The sequence below is a fragment of the Lycium barbarum genome, chromosome 10 (genome assembly GCF_019175385.1).
Source record: "Lycium barbarum isolate Lr01 chromosome 10, ASM1917538v2, whole genome shotgun sequence".
Taxonomy (NCBI): domain Eukaryota; kingdom Viridiplantae; phylum Streptophyta; class Magnoliopsida; order Solanales; family Solanaceae; genus Lycium; species Lycium barbarum.
Window position 1 is genome coordinate 3012802 of NC_083346.1, and position 16788 is coordinate 3029589.

The following is a 16788-nucleotide window of genomic DNA, read 5'->3' on the forward strand; positions in this document are numbered from 1 at the left end:
TGAATATCCAAACCGAAAATTTCATATCCAATCCAAACGCCCACCCCTAATATAGACCATTGGGCTGCACTTAAATTCACCATTTTATGCCAGCTCTATTTGTATGTGCGAGCTTTTTGTAATGGATTCTACTGAGAATTTTTATAAAGTAATTAATTAACATGAAAAGAAAAAACAATAAAATTTCAAGCTGAAACACAAAATACGTTTGACCAATTTATGCGGTACAGTTCGAATTTCGTGATTTAAACAAGTCTTTTTTAACCGTAATTTTTTTAAGTATCTTTTAAATATTTTAAATTGTACTTTTATTCGTATATTCTCTACCTTTTTTCAAAATTATGAATAACATTTTGATTCTTATTATTTTGTTCCTCTTTCTCTCTCATTCATAAATCATACAGTATTAATTTCTTTCTCATTCAAGAATCTTGACGATTTTAAATGGTATATTATGATCGGTAGGCACTAAAGCGAAGAAAAAGACATAAAAACTTCAAAATAAAGCAAAAACTAGCAAAGTGAAAGAAAAAAAAACACAAGAAATTTTAAGACTCAAAGGAGCATGGCAAATGTTAAACGGGACATGGCAAGGCAAGTTAAAATTAGTGGATTATAAGGTTAGTCTTGAACTTCTACCCCCCCCCCCCCCCCCCCCAAAACCCCCGCAATCATTTTTTAATTTTCGCGTGTTTAGTTCTTCATATTTCGAATCCCTTGACGAAAATCCTGCCTCCGCCACTGATTAGAATACTACAAATTTGTGAAAATAATGACAAAATCAAAACGATAATTAATTACTAAAATAGCCCATTATTTAACCTCTAGCTAGTGATGGCAAGCTTCACACAAATACTCTCTCCGTCCACTTTTACTTGTCACATTTTGTTTCTCGAGAATCAATTTAATTAATCTACGGAACTAAATTAAATTAGATTTATTTAAAATTTTAAAACTAAAATTTAGATATTCGGAAACTATACGAAGATCAATAGTTTAGCAGCTTGCCCCCAAACAAAACTTTTATTAGGGCCCCGAGACACATTTGAATTTGCACCGCGTAAAGCTTAGGTAAACTTATAGGAATAACTACCTTGTTATAGCTTCTTACCATTCGTAGCTAACTGTATCTGAAATACACTCAGATACACTCAAAATACAAGGAGAAGAATCTAGGAAACATGTAAAAAGTAATGTGATTGACTGAGTTCAAACCTGGGTGGACAAGGGCAAAGCCACACCCAATAACCACTTCAGTCATAGTAGCTTGATGTGTTTTGGTAGCTATGAATGATAATTTACAAAATCACTGTAGCTACTAAATACAAATAAATTAAAAGATAGTTATTATTAATAATTACTTCTTAGAAGAAGCTACACTAAATAATTATTCCTCAGTTATATTTATACCAATAATGGTTTATAAAATATTTATACAATTAAATAACTAAATAAGTAATTACAGGTGAATTTCTTGATTGTATTGATTTGTAATTTGGTAAAATTGACCACTAACTAGCTTGCTATCATATGTTAAAATTACAAAAACAACAACAATAACAACATACCAAATGTAATCTCACAAGTAGGGATTAGAGAGGATGAGATATAGGATTAGAGGGGATGAGATATAGGTTAAAATTCACTGATAATAAGATAAAATTTATTATTTCAGTCTATATAACTTAAATAATAATTTACTCCTACCCTATTTTTTGTCTAGATTTGAGTTTCTATGTCAAACTAATCTTTTGGTTCAAAACATACGCAACCAATTTAACTTAACCGAACATAGCAAATTACGTACTACTCTATAAGTCTATTCTAGGTTACCATATTGAATTTGACTTGAAAAGTTATATGTAATACAGGACGATTTAATCATATAATGTTAAAAAGGTATAAATATTAGCTATAGAACTTAAGCTCTCAAATAATATACTACATAAAGATTTTTTCGTGTAAAATGGTTTAGAATAAAACTACAAAATCTACCTAAAACTGCACTTGTCGTCCAACGTCTACTTTGACTTTTGAAAGTGAAATGGACAAAATTTTGGAAAAGCTACGCATGATAAGATTTGAATTAAGAATTAACAGAATTCCTTATCTATTTGTTGAAGGGCACACAAATTCGAATTAATCAAGCCTCAAATCAGATATAGTAAACCGGATGAGAAGCAAAAAACTCAACATTTCCGTTAAACAAGAGAGAAGCTAGAGCCTTTAGAGGTCATTGTTATGATGTAACAGTGATATGTGTATACATTAAATTTGAATGTACCAAAAGAAATATATTAAATTTAAGTTGGACATTTTGAGGCATGTTAGCGCATAAACGATAAAAACACAATAATTAATATGGTTCGGATCAATGTGATTCTAGTCCACGGAGAACGGCCGGCACTTTTAAAGTAAGTTACAAGAAGAAATACACTTAGGTTCTATGTTCTGTTCTCCTTAATAAATTCTAGCTAGCATGTATTTATACTACTAGGTCTAATCCTTTCCTAGAAAGGAGCTAAATCCCAATGACACTCGAAAACCAACAAAGAAGAAAGTTTCCTTTTATTTCTTTCTGCTTTTGAGTAGGAATTGACTTGTATATCTTCTTAACTTCACAGTCTCCACCTTGAGATGAATTTCAAGCTTCCATATGAACGTCATTCAGTCCAATGTCTCTAAGCCTATGTGAGCTAACTCCGTGTAGGAAACAAGTGACACTAACCGAAACCTTGTACATACTAGCAGTTCTACCTTGCCCTGCCGTTCTCCATCCTGACTCATCAGTCGATGAAAGTTCCTGTCAAATTCATACAATGACTGAACTTGACAAGAGGAACCACCTTGGTCAACATATCCGCTGCGTTGTCCTTTGTGTTAACCTTTAAGACCTTGACTGTGCCTTCTTCAACAACATCACGAATAAAATGGAATCTAATATCAATGTGTTTGTGCGATCATGAAATCTCTGATTTTTATCAAATGAATAGCACTTTGCTATCACATTTTAGAGTTGGTTCGCGTTGAAACCTGCTCAATTCTGACACCAAACCTTTCAACCATATAGCCTCCTTTACTGCTTCTGCTGCTGCCATATACTCAGCTTCTGTTGTGGACAAAACAATTATAGACTGGAGAGTTGCCTTCCAACTTATGACACTACCTGCAAGAGTAAAGATATAGCCCATTGTTGATCTCCTTCTATCAAGATCACTTGCAAAATCAGAATCCACATAACCAAGGGCCGAGAAGCCTTTATTTCTCATCCTACGAAAACTTAGACCAACATTCGAAGAACCTTTAAGATATCTCAATATCCACTTAATTTCTTCTCAATGTGTCTTACCCGGATTAGACATGAATCGACTTATCACCCTCACTGCTTGAGCAATATCAGGCCGAGTGCAAACCATAACATACATAATGCTACCAACTGTACTAGAATAAGGAACTTTTGACATGTACTCCGCCTCTTCCTTTGATTGCGGTGCCATCAAAGAAGAAAGTCTGAAATGTTGCGCTAACGGTAAAGTAACGAGTTTACATTTATTCATGCCAAACCTCTGAATTACCTTCTCAATATACTTCTTCTGGGAGAGATGTACCTCACCGTTCTTCCTGTGAATCTCCATTCCATGATGGAGTAGTATTATATTCTTTTGTTCTTCCAATGATTTGAGGGAGTACTATTAAGTATTTATTTTCTCTGCTAGATTTTTTTACATTGTTGTTTTGTTTTTATATTAGTTTGATTTGTTTTATTATTGATCTGTCAGTTAAATTTTTGTGCTTTTGCCGATTTTACATTGTTGTATTTTTTTCGTTTCACTACTCCAGCAAAAGTTTATGAAATTAAATATGTTTCGATTTCTTCTACCCTTTATCGAAATTAATATCATGTACCAATTTTTTTTTTCTTATTTTTGTCCGTTTTTAGGATGAAGACCTCAAGGAGCTTCGTTATCTTGCGAAAAATCAACCGCAGGAGTAAAAAATTGTTGAAAGGCGGAAGAGACAAGGCAGTTCTTGAGGTTCTTGATGTAATGTTGTAATCACAAAAAAGTTACAAAGGAAATTCCTAATCTGTTGTATTCTTTTGCAGTAATTTATGTACAAAAGCTGAAGAAGAATTTTATCTTTAAGATATCCGATTCCCTATCTTTGCTTTTCTTAATCATTTTCTAAATATGCAAAGATAGGAGTCAGCAAAGAAAATAACAGAGAAGGAAGACAAAATGTGGAGTTGTAGAAATGAAAGGAGGTAAAATCTACTTATTTCTACCCCTTAATTTACGGTAATTCTTTTTTCGAAAAACTGTCACTCTTTGAACAACTAAAATCATTTTATTTACACTTAGGCCTTTTAATTTGATAGTACGTATATTTTGCTGAAATAAGCTATAATATTGTATGCATATGCGTAAGAAATTTATTCTATTTTATCTCGAGTAAATTTATAACGGTAGCAATTTCACATAAAAGAATTTGACATTTTTCTAAAAAACGAGCATGTGGAGAATTAAGAAGGAAAAATGAAAAACAGATAAAAAAAAAAGAAGGAAAAGGATAGTAATAAATATAGAAGAGATTCTTACGATTTAATTTAGTGAATTTGGATTATATTTATTCGGTTTTGATTTTTTTTCCTTTCATTCTTCTTTTATTGTTGTTATTAGTTTAGAATGAAAAATAGAGAAAAATATAAAAGTAAGTGTCAGAAATAAATTACACCAAAATGTTAAAGTTGATCCGTCTAGATCTGAAGTCTAAAATAGTTTTTAAGTAGGAAAAAAAGTCAAATATACCCCTGAACTTTGTGAAAATGTCTAGATATACCCTCCGTTTAAAGTTTGGCTCATATATGCCCCTGCCGTCCAACTTTTAGCACATATATACCCTTGTGGCCGTTAGTTGCATTGCTGGATTTTCCCAACCCTTATTATTTATATTTTTTAAAATCTGAAATTGCCACATTGGCATTTTATTTTCCACACGACATTTAAATTTTTAAATCCCCGCCCCCACTCCCGCTCCTTCTTCCAATAACCCATCCACAAATAACCCGACATCGCCGGGTGAACCACTGTTTTTCCGCTCCTTCACCACATCACCGGCCAACAAGTTTCAGCCATAAACAACAACCATTGACGGCCTATTCTCCATCACGACCTGAAACCTCCATTGACACCGTCAAAATTAATAAAACGAAGTCATCCATTTTCTTCTCCGATTATCACGATTGATCGACACCGGTGCAACGCAACACAGTGGATTCATCTCCACAAGAGACCAAAAAAGAAACTCAAGAAAATAAATTAGAATCTCAAATAATCAAATCCCTCAAGGACGAAGAACAAGAAGGGGACACTAGCTGCTTGATCTTTCCCACCATAGTCTAGAGCTCTTATTAATTTTTTACTAGGCAGTTACGCCTTGGAAGAAAGGAACATTTTGATAAGGAGGAAAAAAAAAAGAACAAGAACAAGGACGATGGGTTGGTCGGGTTATTTGTGGTTGGGTACTGGAAGAAAGAGGAGCGGCGGGCCGGGGTGGGGAGGGGGGGTTGTTAAATCATAAATGGGAGGGGTTTTAAAATTTAAATGTCATGTGGAAAATAAAATTCCATGTGGAAATTTCGGATTTATAAAAAAAAAATTTAAGGGTTGGAAAAATCCACCAATGCAACTAACAGCCACAAGGGTATATATGTGCTAAAAGTTGGACGGCAGGGGCGTAAATGAGCCAAACTTTAAACGAATGGTATATCTAGATATTTTCACATAATTTAGGGGTATATTTGGCCCTTTTCCCTTTTAAGTAAGCAAATGTTTATAAAATTTACTTATACGAAATACTTTTTCATTTATCTATTCTTAAAAGATCTGCTGATGAAAACCCAGTTCACCTAAGTCTACTTCTAATAAAAGATATGATAACTTTTATTTGATATAATATTAATTATTATATGCATATACATAAAAAATTTAATCTATTCTATCTCGAGTAAATTTATAATGATATCAATTATATCCCTTATATATTAATGTTGTGGTTGTACCGCGCGATGAAAAAGTGATTTTAAGTGGATCTTAATTAGTAATTATTCAAGAGATAGCTAGCATAGTACTAACAAAGTTGGCCTAGTAATTATTCGACATGCATATAGCCAGTATCTAAGAATATAGTAGGTAATTTTTCTTTCATATGTCGAAACTTTGATGAATAGAGTTAATTTGTGCTTGTAAGAGTTAACAAATAATCGATTAAATAAATTGACCTAAAAATCACTATCTTTAAGAATATTATCTGCATGCTACTTGCGGTGCAATGACAAGGACGGATCTAGGGCCCACCGAGGGTGTTCATCCGAATATCCTTGATAAAAAATTACACCGTATATATAAGGTACTGTTTATTTTTTATTTTTTATGCACATATATAATTTTTGAATACCTTGAACACAAGATAAGAGGTTGATTAAGTGGTTTAGGTATTCAATATACACCTTGAGGTTTCAAGTTCAAATCCTAGTCATTACATTTTTATTTTTCGAATTTCCTCAGTAAAAATCCTAGATCCGCCATTAACGACTAATGACATTGGATATAGTCGAAACTGTAAAGGAAAAAAAAAAGGGAGAGAGAGAGAGAATAAAAATGAAAACGCGATAATGCCTAAGTACATTAATCATCAATTTTCTTTTGGCACTAGTCACATGCTGGAGGCAGAATTTCCATTTTTGAAAACGGATTTAGGGTCTTAGTTTTATTTAAGGTGTACTTTTTTTCTTACTTTTGAAAATACAAATTAATTGGAGTCTCTTACAAATTTGAGCAAAAAACAAAACCATAACAAATGAAGGTTGTAAAATAAATATATATGAATGTCCATATAACCTAGGTTTTTCACATGCCCTAAATAAGAATAGGTACATGTACATTTGGTGGCAAGGTACATGTACATTTGGTGGCATGTATGAAATGAAGAAAATGAAGCAACACAAGTTTGATTTTAATTCTTGGTGTTGTCATTGATGACTTCATCAAGAGATTTACCATTTCTATAAATGGATGGTTAAGTTCTCAATTTGAGACATCAACAAGAAGTGAAATATAATCTCTCCCTCCTTTCTACAAAGTTATTAGTTTGTTTCTCTTATTTATTTTCAATTATATAGTTTTATAACATGAAGACTTTTTTTCGTCCATTTTTATTTTATACCATTATGATCTAAGAAATAAGGTACTCCGCTTATAAAGATCTTTAAGAAATGATCTCCACTTAATAAAATCCGTTGGACAAAACTTTTGTTACCTATTAGGCACATTAGTACAGTGACATGCACTTTATTACTATTAATTCCATTATATTGCGCGCCTTTTCATAACAAGCTTCGCGTGTTTTAAACTCTATGCACGTTCAAGATTGTTTTGGGGAAATGAACAAACAAATCTCAATGCACGTGGTATGGCGTGTACATGGATCGGATTGATTCGAATTTTTCAAATATCAACCAAACTAATTGCATCGGGTTTTTAAATTTATAAACCAAATCAAACCAACAAAATTCGGATTTTTTAAGTTCGGGTTTTCTCGGTTTTTTCGGATTGCTCGGGTTTTTCTTCATACTAAACATATAACTTGTACTTCAAATATTTCTTTAGTCATAGTAAGATATGACTATCTAATTAAGATACGTTTTAAGAAAATAACACAAAATGTGAGATGAGAGATGACATTATCCTAAAAATATTCTACAAAAAAAAAAAAAAATGAAATCGCATAAAATAAAATGATCATAATCTAAAAGTACTAAGTCATGTTATAATAAATCCTGCTAATTTATAAGGCATATAGAAATTAATCATAGTCTAAAAGTACTAAGTCATGTTAAAATAAACAAGGCTAATACTTACTAATTACATGGCTAAATATTAAAGAAAAAAATAAAATTAAATTATATATTTTCACTATCTAAACCTTAAAACTAAATAATAGATATCCAAAATTATTATCATTTCTAATGTTAGAATTGAATTTCTTTTGTTACCATTAGTATTGATTTAATTTTTTGTTGGGTTTTATTTGAGTTACTAACATTTATGGGCTATAAAACTTATTGACCATTCAAAATTCTAAATTCAAGCTTGAAATAATATGTTAAAAGATAAAAAACTATGAAAAAGTTTAAGAAATATTTATAAATAACATTATAAATAGATTTTTTTATGTATAAAATATTTATTAAACTTTATATATGTAATGTCGGATTGGTTCGGTTCCATTTGATTTTTTTTTAATTAAAACCAAACCAAACCAAATCACTAGTCGTTTTTTTTTTTTTGTTTGATTCGGATTTTCGATTTGGGTGGTTCGTCGGTTTTCTTTATACACGCTACAGGTGGTACAGGATGTGGGAAATTTTTATCCTTATATGGTCAATATATTCATCATTTTTCACACCAATGGAGTTTGCCTTCTTCAATGGATTACCTAGGAAACTATTTCTCTTAGACATTTGTGGTCAAATAGTATTTCTTGCGGATATAGTCCTCCAATTCTTTGTTGCATATAGAGATAGTCAGACTTACAAGATGGTGTACAAACGAACCCCTATCGCTCTTCGGTCAGTCTCCTTAATTTTCCTTCCCTCCCACTAATCAATTTGCAACAAAAAGATTTTTATTGCTTTTGTAGTTTAGGTGAAATTTCTTTGGCTTAATTTCAGGTACTTAAAATCTCATTTCATTATGGATTTTCTCAGTTGCATGCCCAGGGATGTGATTTATAAGGTACCTCGTTCATTTCTTATGATAGTTTTTGACTTGATATGGAGGTTAAGGTGCTGACCTTTTTTGGCGTATTATTTTAGTGGTAGTGAAAGAAAATATAAATGTAATGGTTGAGATGTTAATAAATTTGAATGACTAAACAAATTTTGATTGATGAATGTTTAAACTGTATAGAATAATCTTGTTAGTGGAATGACGTCAAACATTTAGGAAGATCCCAAAAAGGAAAGAATGTCACATACATACGGAGGGAGTTGTGTTCTTACAATAGCTCCCTCTTTACAAAGCTGCTTTAATTTGTTGCATGATCATTGTGTTTCTGATTTTTGACTGATTTAGAAAGCATTCAGTCTTTAACTTAATTTGAGCTTCTTACAAGCATTCAGGAGTTTTAAAACTTGTAGTCTAAAACATGACATAGACATTACTCCAGTTAAAAATCATCTCATTAAGAGCAAAATGTGAAGTTTAAAGTTGAATTGCTTTTGAATATAGAAAGAAGTCTCATTCTTTTCGAGACAGACTAAAAAGGAAAGAGTATCACCTAAATTGCTACTGATGGAGTAATATGTGGTTTCCCACCAAGATTCCTTAAGAAAATGAAAGTACTATGGTCGAAGCATGTTGAATTAACAGTTGTTCTGTCCATTTCTGCCTCTTTTTGAATTTGCAGTGGTTTTGTACATACTTCTTAGCTCTTTTAACCAATCTGAGCAATTTGAATTAATCAGGCTGTTGGCAACAAAGAGGTAGTGAGATACCTCTTATGGATTCGGTTGAGCAGGGCACACAGAATTACTTACTTTTTCCAGAAGATGGAGAAAGATATTCGGATCAATTACCTTTTCACGAGGATTGTTAAACTTATCACTGTAGAACTATACTGCACGCATACAGCAGCCTACACCTTCTACTATTTGGCGACTGCGCTGTCTGAACAGCACGAAGGTTACACATGGATTGGTAGTTTGAAATTGGGATATTACAGTTATTCAAACTTTAGAGATATTGATCTTTGGACTCGATACGTTACTTCAATTTATTTTGCCATTGCGACCAACTGTTGCTAAGTTTATTCCCCTTTCATTTCAAGTGCTCGTCTTTAAGGTCCCCTTCATAATCTTTTCAATTTTTTATAGACTTTCTGTAGCAATTTCATCTTACTAATAGTTTGAGAAATCTTAATATTTTACAGGTTATGGAGATATACATGCAGTCAATTTGAGGGAAATGATATTTGTCATGATTTACGTCTCTTTTGATATGATTCTAAGTGCTTATTTGATCGGTAACATGACAGCTCTAATTGTGAAAGGATCAAAAACTGAACGATACAGGGATAAAATGACAGACCTATTGAAATATATGAACAGAAATAGACTCGGAAGGGACATCCGTAGTCAAATAAAAGGTCACTTGTGATTACAATATGAAAGCTCTTACAAATATGCAGCTGTTCTCCAAGACATTCCAATCTCAATCCGCACCAAGGTAAATATATGAAAGAAAAATATTTGATATAAGAAAATGTGCAATTCACTTCTTAATGAATAAGCTTGAGGGTATCTGGGAATTACTATGTTATATTTAGTTCTTCTGTTGCTTATTTCTTTTTTCTGTGTTCGTCATTTCACTATTCTTTAGTTTTGGAAAAAAACAAAAAAACATGAACCGGTTTCTTCTCCACTTGTAAGAATCTTTAGTGTTGCATCTTTTATGGTGATATTTTCCTTTTACTACCTATGCATTTAAAGTCAATTAATGATTCCCGAACAAATGCATCCAACTTTTTTGCAGATCTCCCAGAATTTATATCAATCTTACATAGAAAATGTTCCTCTTTTTAAGGGATGTTCCTTGGAATTCATAAGTCAAGTTGTAAGTAATTTCTTTTGGGATTATTTATTCGCTGGACATTCGTAGTAAATATGCCCTTCGAAATGCAATGCTTCTTCACAGCTTTCTGTTTGCTTTTGAAGAGAACTGGCTAAGCGCATATTACTGATTTTGGATACTGTGAACTTTTGCAGGTAACTCGAGTAAACGAAGAATTTTTCCTCCCTGGAGAAGTGATAATGGAACAAGGGAATGTAGTAGACCAGCTTTATTTTGTCTGTCATGGTGTCCTGGTATGATCTTCTACAATCAATTACACCTGCTCGAATCTTTATGTTTTCCTAATAAGGCAACACTCATTGTATATTTTTTTTCAAATCCAGGAGGAGACTGGTATAGCGAAGGACAGATCAGAAGAGACAGTGTCACTTCTTGAGCCTAACAGCTCATTCGGAGACATTTCCATCGTTTGCAACATTCCTCAGCTATATACAGTTGGTGTTTGTGAACTACGCAGGCTCTTACGTATCGATAAGCAGTCATTTTCCAATATCTTAGAGATTAATTTTCATGATGGAAGAAGAATCGTCAGCAATTTACTACAGGCAAGGGAAATGAGACTCAACTTTTTTACTTCAAAGTTAGAAGCCGTTTTCTTTCACTCATATAACTATCTAGTTTACTTCATCAATAAGAAGTCCAATTTACTTACTATAGTACAATACTCAGTTGACATTCATAAAAAGCATCGAGTGAATTTTCAGTTCATCCCCTCCCATGCCATCTACTCGTTTTTCCCATCTTAGTATGAGTAGCATAAGAAAATAGCAAGGAATTTCAGAAATGAATTTCTTTTGCACTAGTTATGGATTGTGGATTCGATGAGTCTAAATAGTATTAAATGACAGGGAAAAGAATCTAATCTCCGTGTGAAGCAACTAGAGTCAGGATATTGCACTCCATATCGGAAAGCATGAGGCAGAGCTTGCTCTGAAAGTAAATAGTGCAGCGTATCATGGTGATTTGCACCAGCTGAAGAGTCTAATTCGAGCTGGAGCTGATCCGAACAAGAAAGATTATGATGGAAGATCCCCTCTGGTATGAGTTTATTTAAATGAAACATATACAAAACAGATGATTCTAAAAGAATACTGAAGTTCGAAGACTGCAAATTTCTCCTAATCAATGTTTGTTGTTTAACATCATCTTGCAGCATCAAGAGGCTGTGAAGACATAACTCTTTATCTTATCCGAGAAGGTGTTGATATCAATGATCCAGGTAAATTTCTCAAATGCGTCTGCTTCACCTGCAATTATCCTTTGTTCGTGCAAATAATTAATGTTATTATTTACCATATAGATAAATTTGGCAACACTCCCCCTGCTTGAAGCAATAAAGGGTGGACATGATCGCGTTGCTTCATTACTTGTTAAGGAAGGGGCCTTATTGAACATTGAAAATGCTGGTAGCTTCTTGTGTATGGTAATAGCAAAAGGGGATGCAGATTTGTTGCGAAAGCTATTGTCCAATGGTGTTGATCCGAACACCAAAGACTATGATCAGCGAATGGCACTTCATGTAGCTGCTTCTCAAGGGCAATATCCAATGGCAAAGTTTCTTTTGGGAGCTGGTGCTTCTGTTTTCTCAAAAGACATGTACCATTTTAATCTTTATTGCTATCTTATTGATTTAATTTCCCTGGAAGAGTACACAATCCTATATTAGAGCATGCCACCTTTTGCGAGCACAATTTTTTTCATGAGGTTTTCGTGTAGTTTCCAAATATGTAACTTTTTTACAAAATTTTGAAGAATCTGTACCCGAGTTCATAGTCAAAATTCAGTGTTTTTGATCCTCGTACTGCGAACCCCTTCACATAATTGGGACAGAGGGAGTATCATGGATGACCTTGGTTGGATAGTAGTTAGTCAATCGGAATTCAAGCTTAAGTGCCTTGTTTTGTGCAAGTCTGCAAGACCATCTAACCATGGTTCATATGACTTAGGAAAATTGATTTCACCTCGGGCTTGGTTTAGTTTCTTTCCCTCATTTTTCATTTACGGGCTTATTAAAGTGCATGAAACATTGGTACCTAATGATGATGCCAGTTGAGCTTAAACGGAGAAACATGGTTAGTATGTGAGGATTCATGTAGCGAACCTCAACTTGTTTGAGACTGCATTGTTGTTATTGTTTAAACATCATGGTAGCTCTTGTTTTGAAATTCAACATTGTGCGAGCAGTATAGTGCACGTCTACTAAATATTTGTTGAATCTTTGTCATGTTTCAGATGGGGAAATACTCCAGTTGATGAAGCTAGAGTAAGTGGAAACAAGCAAATGATCAGTCCTCTGGAAGAAGCAAAATCTGCTCAATTATCTGAGTTCCCTGATGTTCCACATGAGATCTCAGGTATTGCTTGAACGACCCTGTCATCTCGCAAGATAACTGTAAACTCTTCTTTGAAGGACTTAATCTGAGCATTCAACCGTAAACCTCATAAATTCCTTCACATTCATAAATTATATACTTCTAACAATTCTCAATGTAATAATGGTCTACTCAGTATAGCAGTTTTAATGTCCCTAACACGTAAAACTCTGTGTAATAACAGAAAAACTGCGTCCGAGGAAATGTACTGTGTTTCCTTTCCATCCATGGGAGTCCAAAGATGTGAGAAAGCATGGTGTTGTCCTGTGGTTACCTCAGACGATTGAGGAGCTCATTACAACAGTGTCAGAACAACTCGATTTCCCATTAGGCTCTTGTAAATTATCAGAAGCTGCTGGTAAAATTCTTGATGTAGATATGATTGTTGATGGTCAAAAATTGTACTTGATCAATGAATCAACTTGAGTTTTCCTTTTCCTTTAGGTAATTCTTGTTGTATCTTGTAGATTTGGGTGTGTGTAAATATTGTTCCACTAAAATGAATTAAATTGCTCGGACTCTTTAAAAGTATCGACCAACGTGTGTCGGATTATCAAAAGTATTGCAGTTTTGGAGGATCCAATATGGTGCGACAATGTCTTTGGAAAGTCCGAGCAACATAGCCTACAAAAAGGTTTTTTAGAAGTGAGTATCTAACTTTTTAGGGTGATCATGTGGTAACAGCAGAAATCATTCTTCCACAGCAATTTAAGCTTCAACTTTGTTGTATATTTTGCTTCATTAGTTGAAATTTGAAAAAGTCATTTTCTCCTATTCAAATTGTAAAAGGCCAAGAGATCCTATTTCCTCGATACTAATATCATTCTCAGTATAAAATTATTATTTGAAACATGTTCTTTATATTCTTTAGTTTATATTTTGTTACTCAATATGTGCTTTAATAATTTTATGTTATTATTTACTACTAAATAATCAGGGATATACATGCAACACACGTGTCGAGAACTAGTGTAGTTAAAAGCCTAAAACACCCTAAAAAAATGAATAAATGTCATGAAACAGACATGTGGATCTTAGGGCTTAACCCACGTTCCTATATAGTAGTAGAAACATTCACGTGTCTGCAGACTCAGTTAAAGTTAGATATATGTCTCCAGTGGTTATATGCAAGTAGTTTACGTATAAGGGGTGTTCATTTATTTAGTCTTCAAGGGCTATGCCTATGCCTAATTCTTAGATCAATATGTCCAATAAACTAAATATACACTTGCACCATTGCCTGAGATGGAGACTCATGGAGTAAATCAGATTCTGTTGGCATGTTGTTTTGGAAACATCAAAGCGAGAGAGAGGGGTAACCCGATGCACAAAGCATCCCGCCGTTAGCAGGGTTCGAGAAGGGCCGTGTTAGCAGACTGCTTCCACGGCAACCTATACGTCACACGGAAACATCAAAGCGCAATTCAATAAATCAAAACAGCAACCTGATAGTTGTAAGGTCAAACTCTTGTATGAAAAATCGCTCCACGAGAATTGAATTAAATTAAATTAAAATAAAACAAGGAGGCTTAGGAAGTAAAAGTATATTGAAGTTAGAACATCCAAGCAAGAAGTAATCAGCGACTCTGCAATACCAAGATCTAAACATAAAAAAATCTCCAAAATCTACCGAAGTTCCCAAGCTTATTTTATCTCTAAAGATTAAAAAACATAGAAAATTTACGAACTTCGAAAATTAATCTAAAAATCAAAGCCACCACCCATCTCATCCATAGCATCCTCGTACCCATCACCATGAGCATATCTCTCCAACATCCAAAACCATATCACCGATCAACAAACCGTTAAGCAAACCCATTCCTCCAAAATTGTTATTCCTCTTAGGCGGTTGCACTGGTGGATATCCAGGCTGTACGGGTGGATACCCGTACCCTGGTTGTTGTGGCGGATATCCATAACCCGGTGCACCAGCTTGCGGTGGGTATCCAGCTGGTGGATACCCAGCTTGATGAGCTGGGGGATATCCGTATCCTGGATGTTGCTCATTATAAGCCACTCCAGGATATGAATTACCATGCATTGGTGCAGGATAAGCTGTGACAGGCTCATGATATACATCTCTTTTTTGCTCAGGTGCTGTAAATTTTTCTCCAAACTTGTAAGAGAATTTTAAAGTACCCTTTGGTTTTCCGCTTTCTGTTATAACTGGATACTCAACGAACCTCTCAGTTGTGCCATCAAAAGTGGACTGATTAAACATGTCATTAATAGGAACAGAGACTTTACCACTTTCTCTGTCACCTAAAGTGCATTCAGATTTGAGACGAATGATTAGGTAAAGCCCTGGTTTTGTAAGGGAAGACTCATCAAGAGTGAATTTCATTGAGTGATTCCACTTGGGGTTTGTGCCACTGTTCTTGTCGATGAAGGTTTTTTGCTTATGGGCGGCTATGGTATAGTAGCTGGGGATGAAGACTTCTGCATAAACATCCATTTTTGAGAAAGTGTTGACATTCTTGATGTTCTCCGCGGAGATGATTTTGATGTCTAATGGACGTAATTCCATTGTGATGATTGAGGTAGTTGTTATGGAATGAAAAAAAAAAAAAACTGGAGAGAAAATTGAAGAAAGAATAAACTATAGCTATTTGTATTTATTCTTGTATTGAAAAAATAAAATATTATATCATCTATTTATAGAGATTAAAGAGAATAAAATAAAAAGGAAATATATTATTTTCATACTAACTAGAAGGACACTAAATATTATAGCATCTAGATTTAGAAGGAAACTAATATTCTGGAATATTCCTAACAAAAAAGGAAGTAAATATATATTATATTTATAGCACGAAAGCCTTAGAAATATTGATTGAACTTTTTGTCCTTCATTAAAATACTCTACAGACAAAATTGTCATGTACTATTTAGCTCAAATTATTATTTAATTATATTTGTAATATTTCACCAATAAAATTCCTTTATGGAATTGATTTCACGTCAAAGTCCATATGGACCACGCAACAGTTACCATAAATGGAAACGGATTCTATTATATTTTATAAATTTCCTTTCAAAATAATCCTTTGAAATTTACCTAATTTAAATCATTAGACAAAAAAGGGAAAACGACAACACCGATTAATCAGCAACTAATTAAACCACAAAATCTTTGCCACGGTAATTTGTTCTCCCCTATATTCTTTCATTACTAATATTTAGGTTTAGGATTCTTATGACACGTTTTCCTTATTTAGATTTAGGATTCTTTTGGGTTTATAGGATTCTCTTGTACCAATTAATATTAATTACTTATATTATGTCGTTTCTTTATATAGGTTTATAATTTTCTTTAGGGTTTATGACCCTTTTACCAGAACTGGATAGTAGGCTATAAAGGAAAAATTATAAATTTAGGATTCAATAATCGATATAACAATGACGGGGTAAACATGTTTATGATCATTTTATGTAAATTTTCTAAATCTTTAATTTGTTCTTGAAATTATGTGATAATAAACGTTTAATGTATCTTGATGATAATTGCAAATTGAAAGCTTGTTTGTTGTGATTTACAATGTCTCATATATATTATCAAACTAGTAAATTTACCCGCGCTTCGCGCGGTCAATAAACTTCTTTTAATACATGCAGACGAAAAATTGAAAGTAACAAATATATGCAAGATATACATATGAAAGATCTTTTAGAAAAATTAATATATAAGAGAAAAGATACAAAACGGGAAAAAACCTTCAGTAGAA

General features: G+C 33.3%; 1 protein-coding gene and 1 pseudogene across 1 annotated transcript; one reads left to right on the forward strand and one right to left on the reverse strand.

Moving 5' to 3' along the window:
* Positions 1 to 3941: 3941 nt before the first annotated feature.
* LOC132615293 (potassium channel SKOR-like) lies at positions 3942 to 13828 on the forward strand (annotated as a pseudogene).
* Positions 13829 to 14655: 827 nt separating this feature from the next.
* On the reverse strand, positions 14656 to 15669 carry LOC132615511 (protein SRC2-like). The gene has a single exon (XM_060330113.1). It carries the CDS (start codon positions 15588 to 15590, stop codon positions 14814 to 14816), a length of 777 nt encoding a protein of 258 aa, XP_060186096.1. The 5' UTR covers positions 15591 to 15669; the 3' UTR covers positions 14656 to 14813.
* Between the last annotated feature and the right edge of the window lie 1119 nt (positions 15670 to 16788).

Excerpts from the sequence above, each read along its gene's own strand:
- LOC132615511 (XM_060330113.1), bottom strand. The coding sequence starts at position 15,590 with ATGGAATTACGTCCATTAGACATCAAAATCATCTCCGCGGAGAACATC.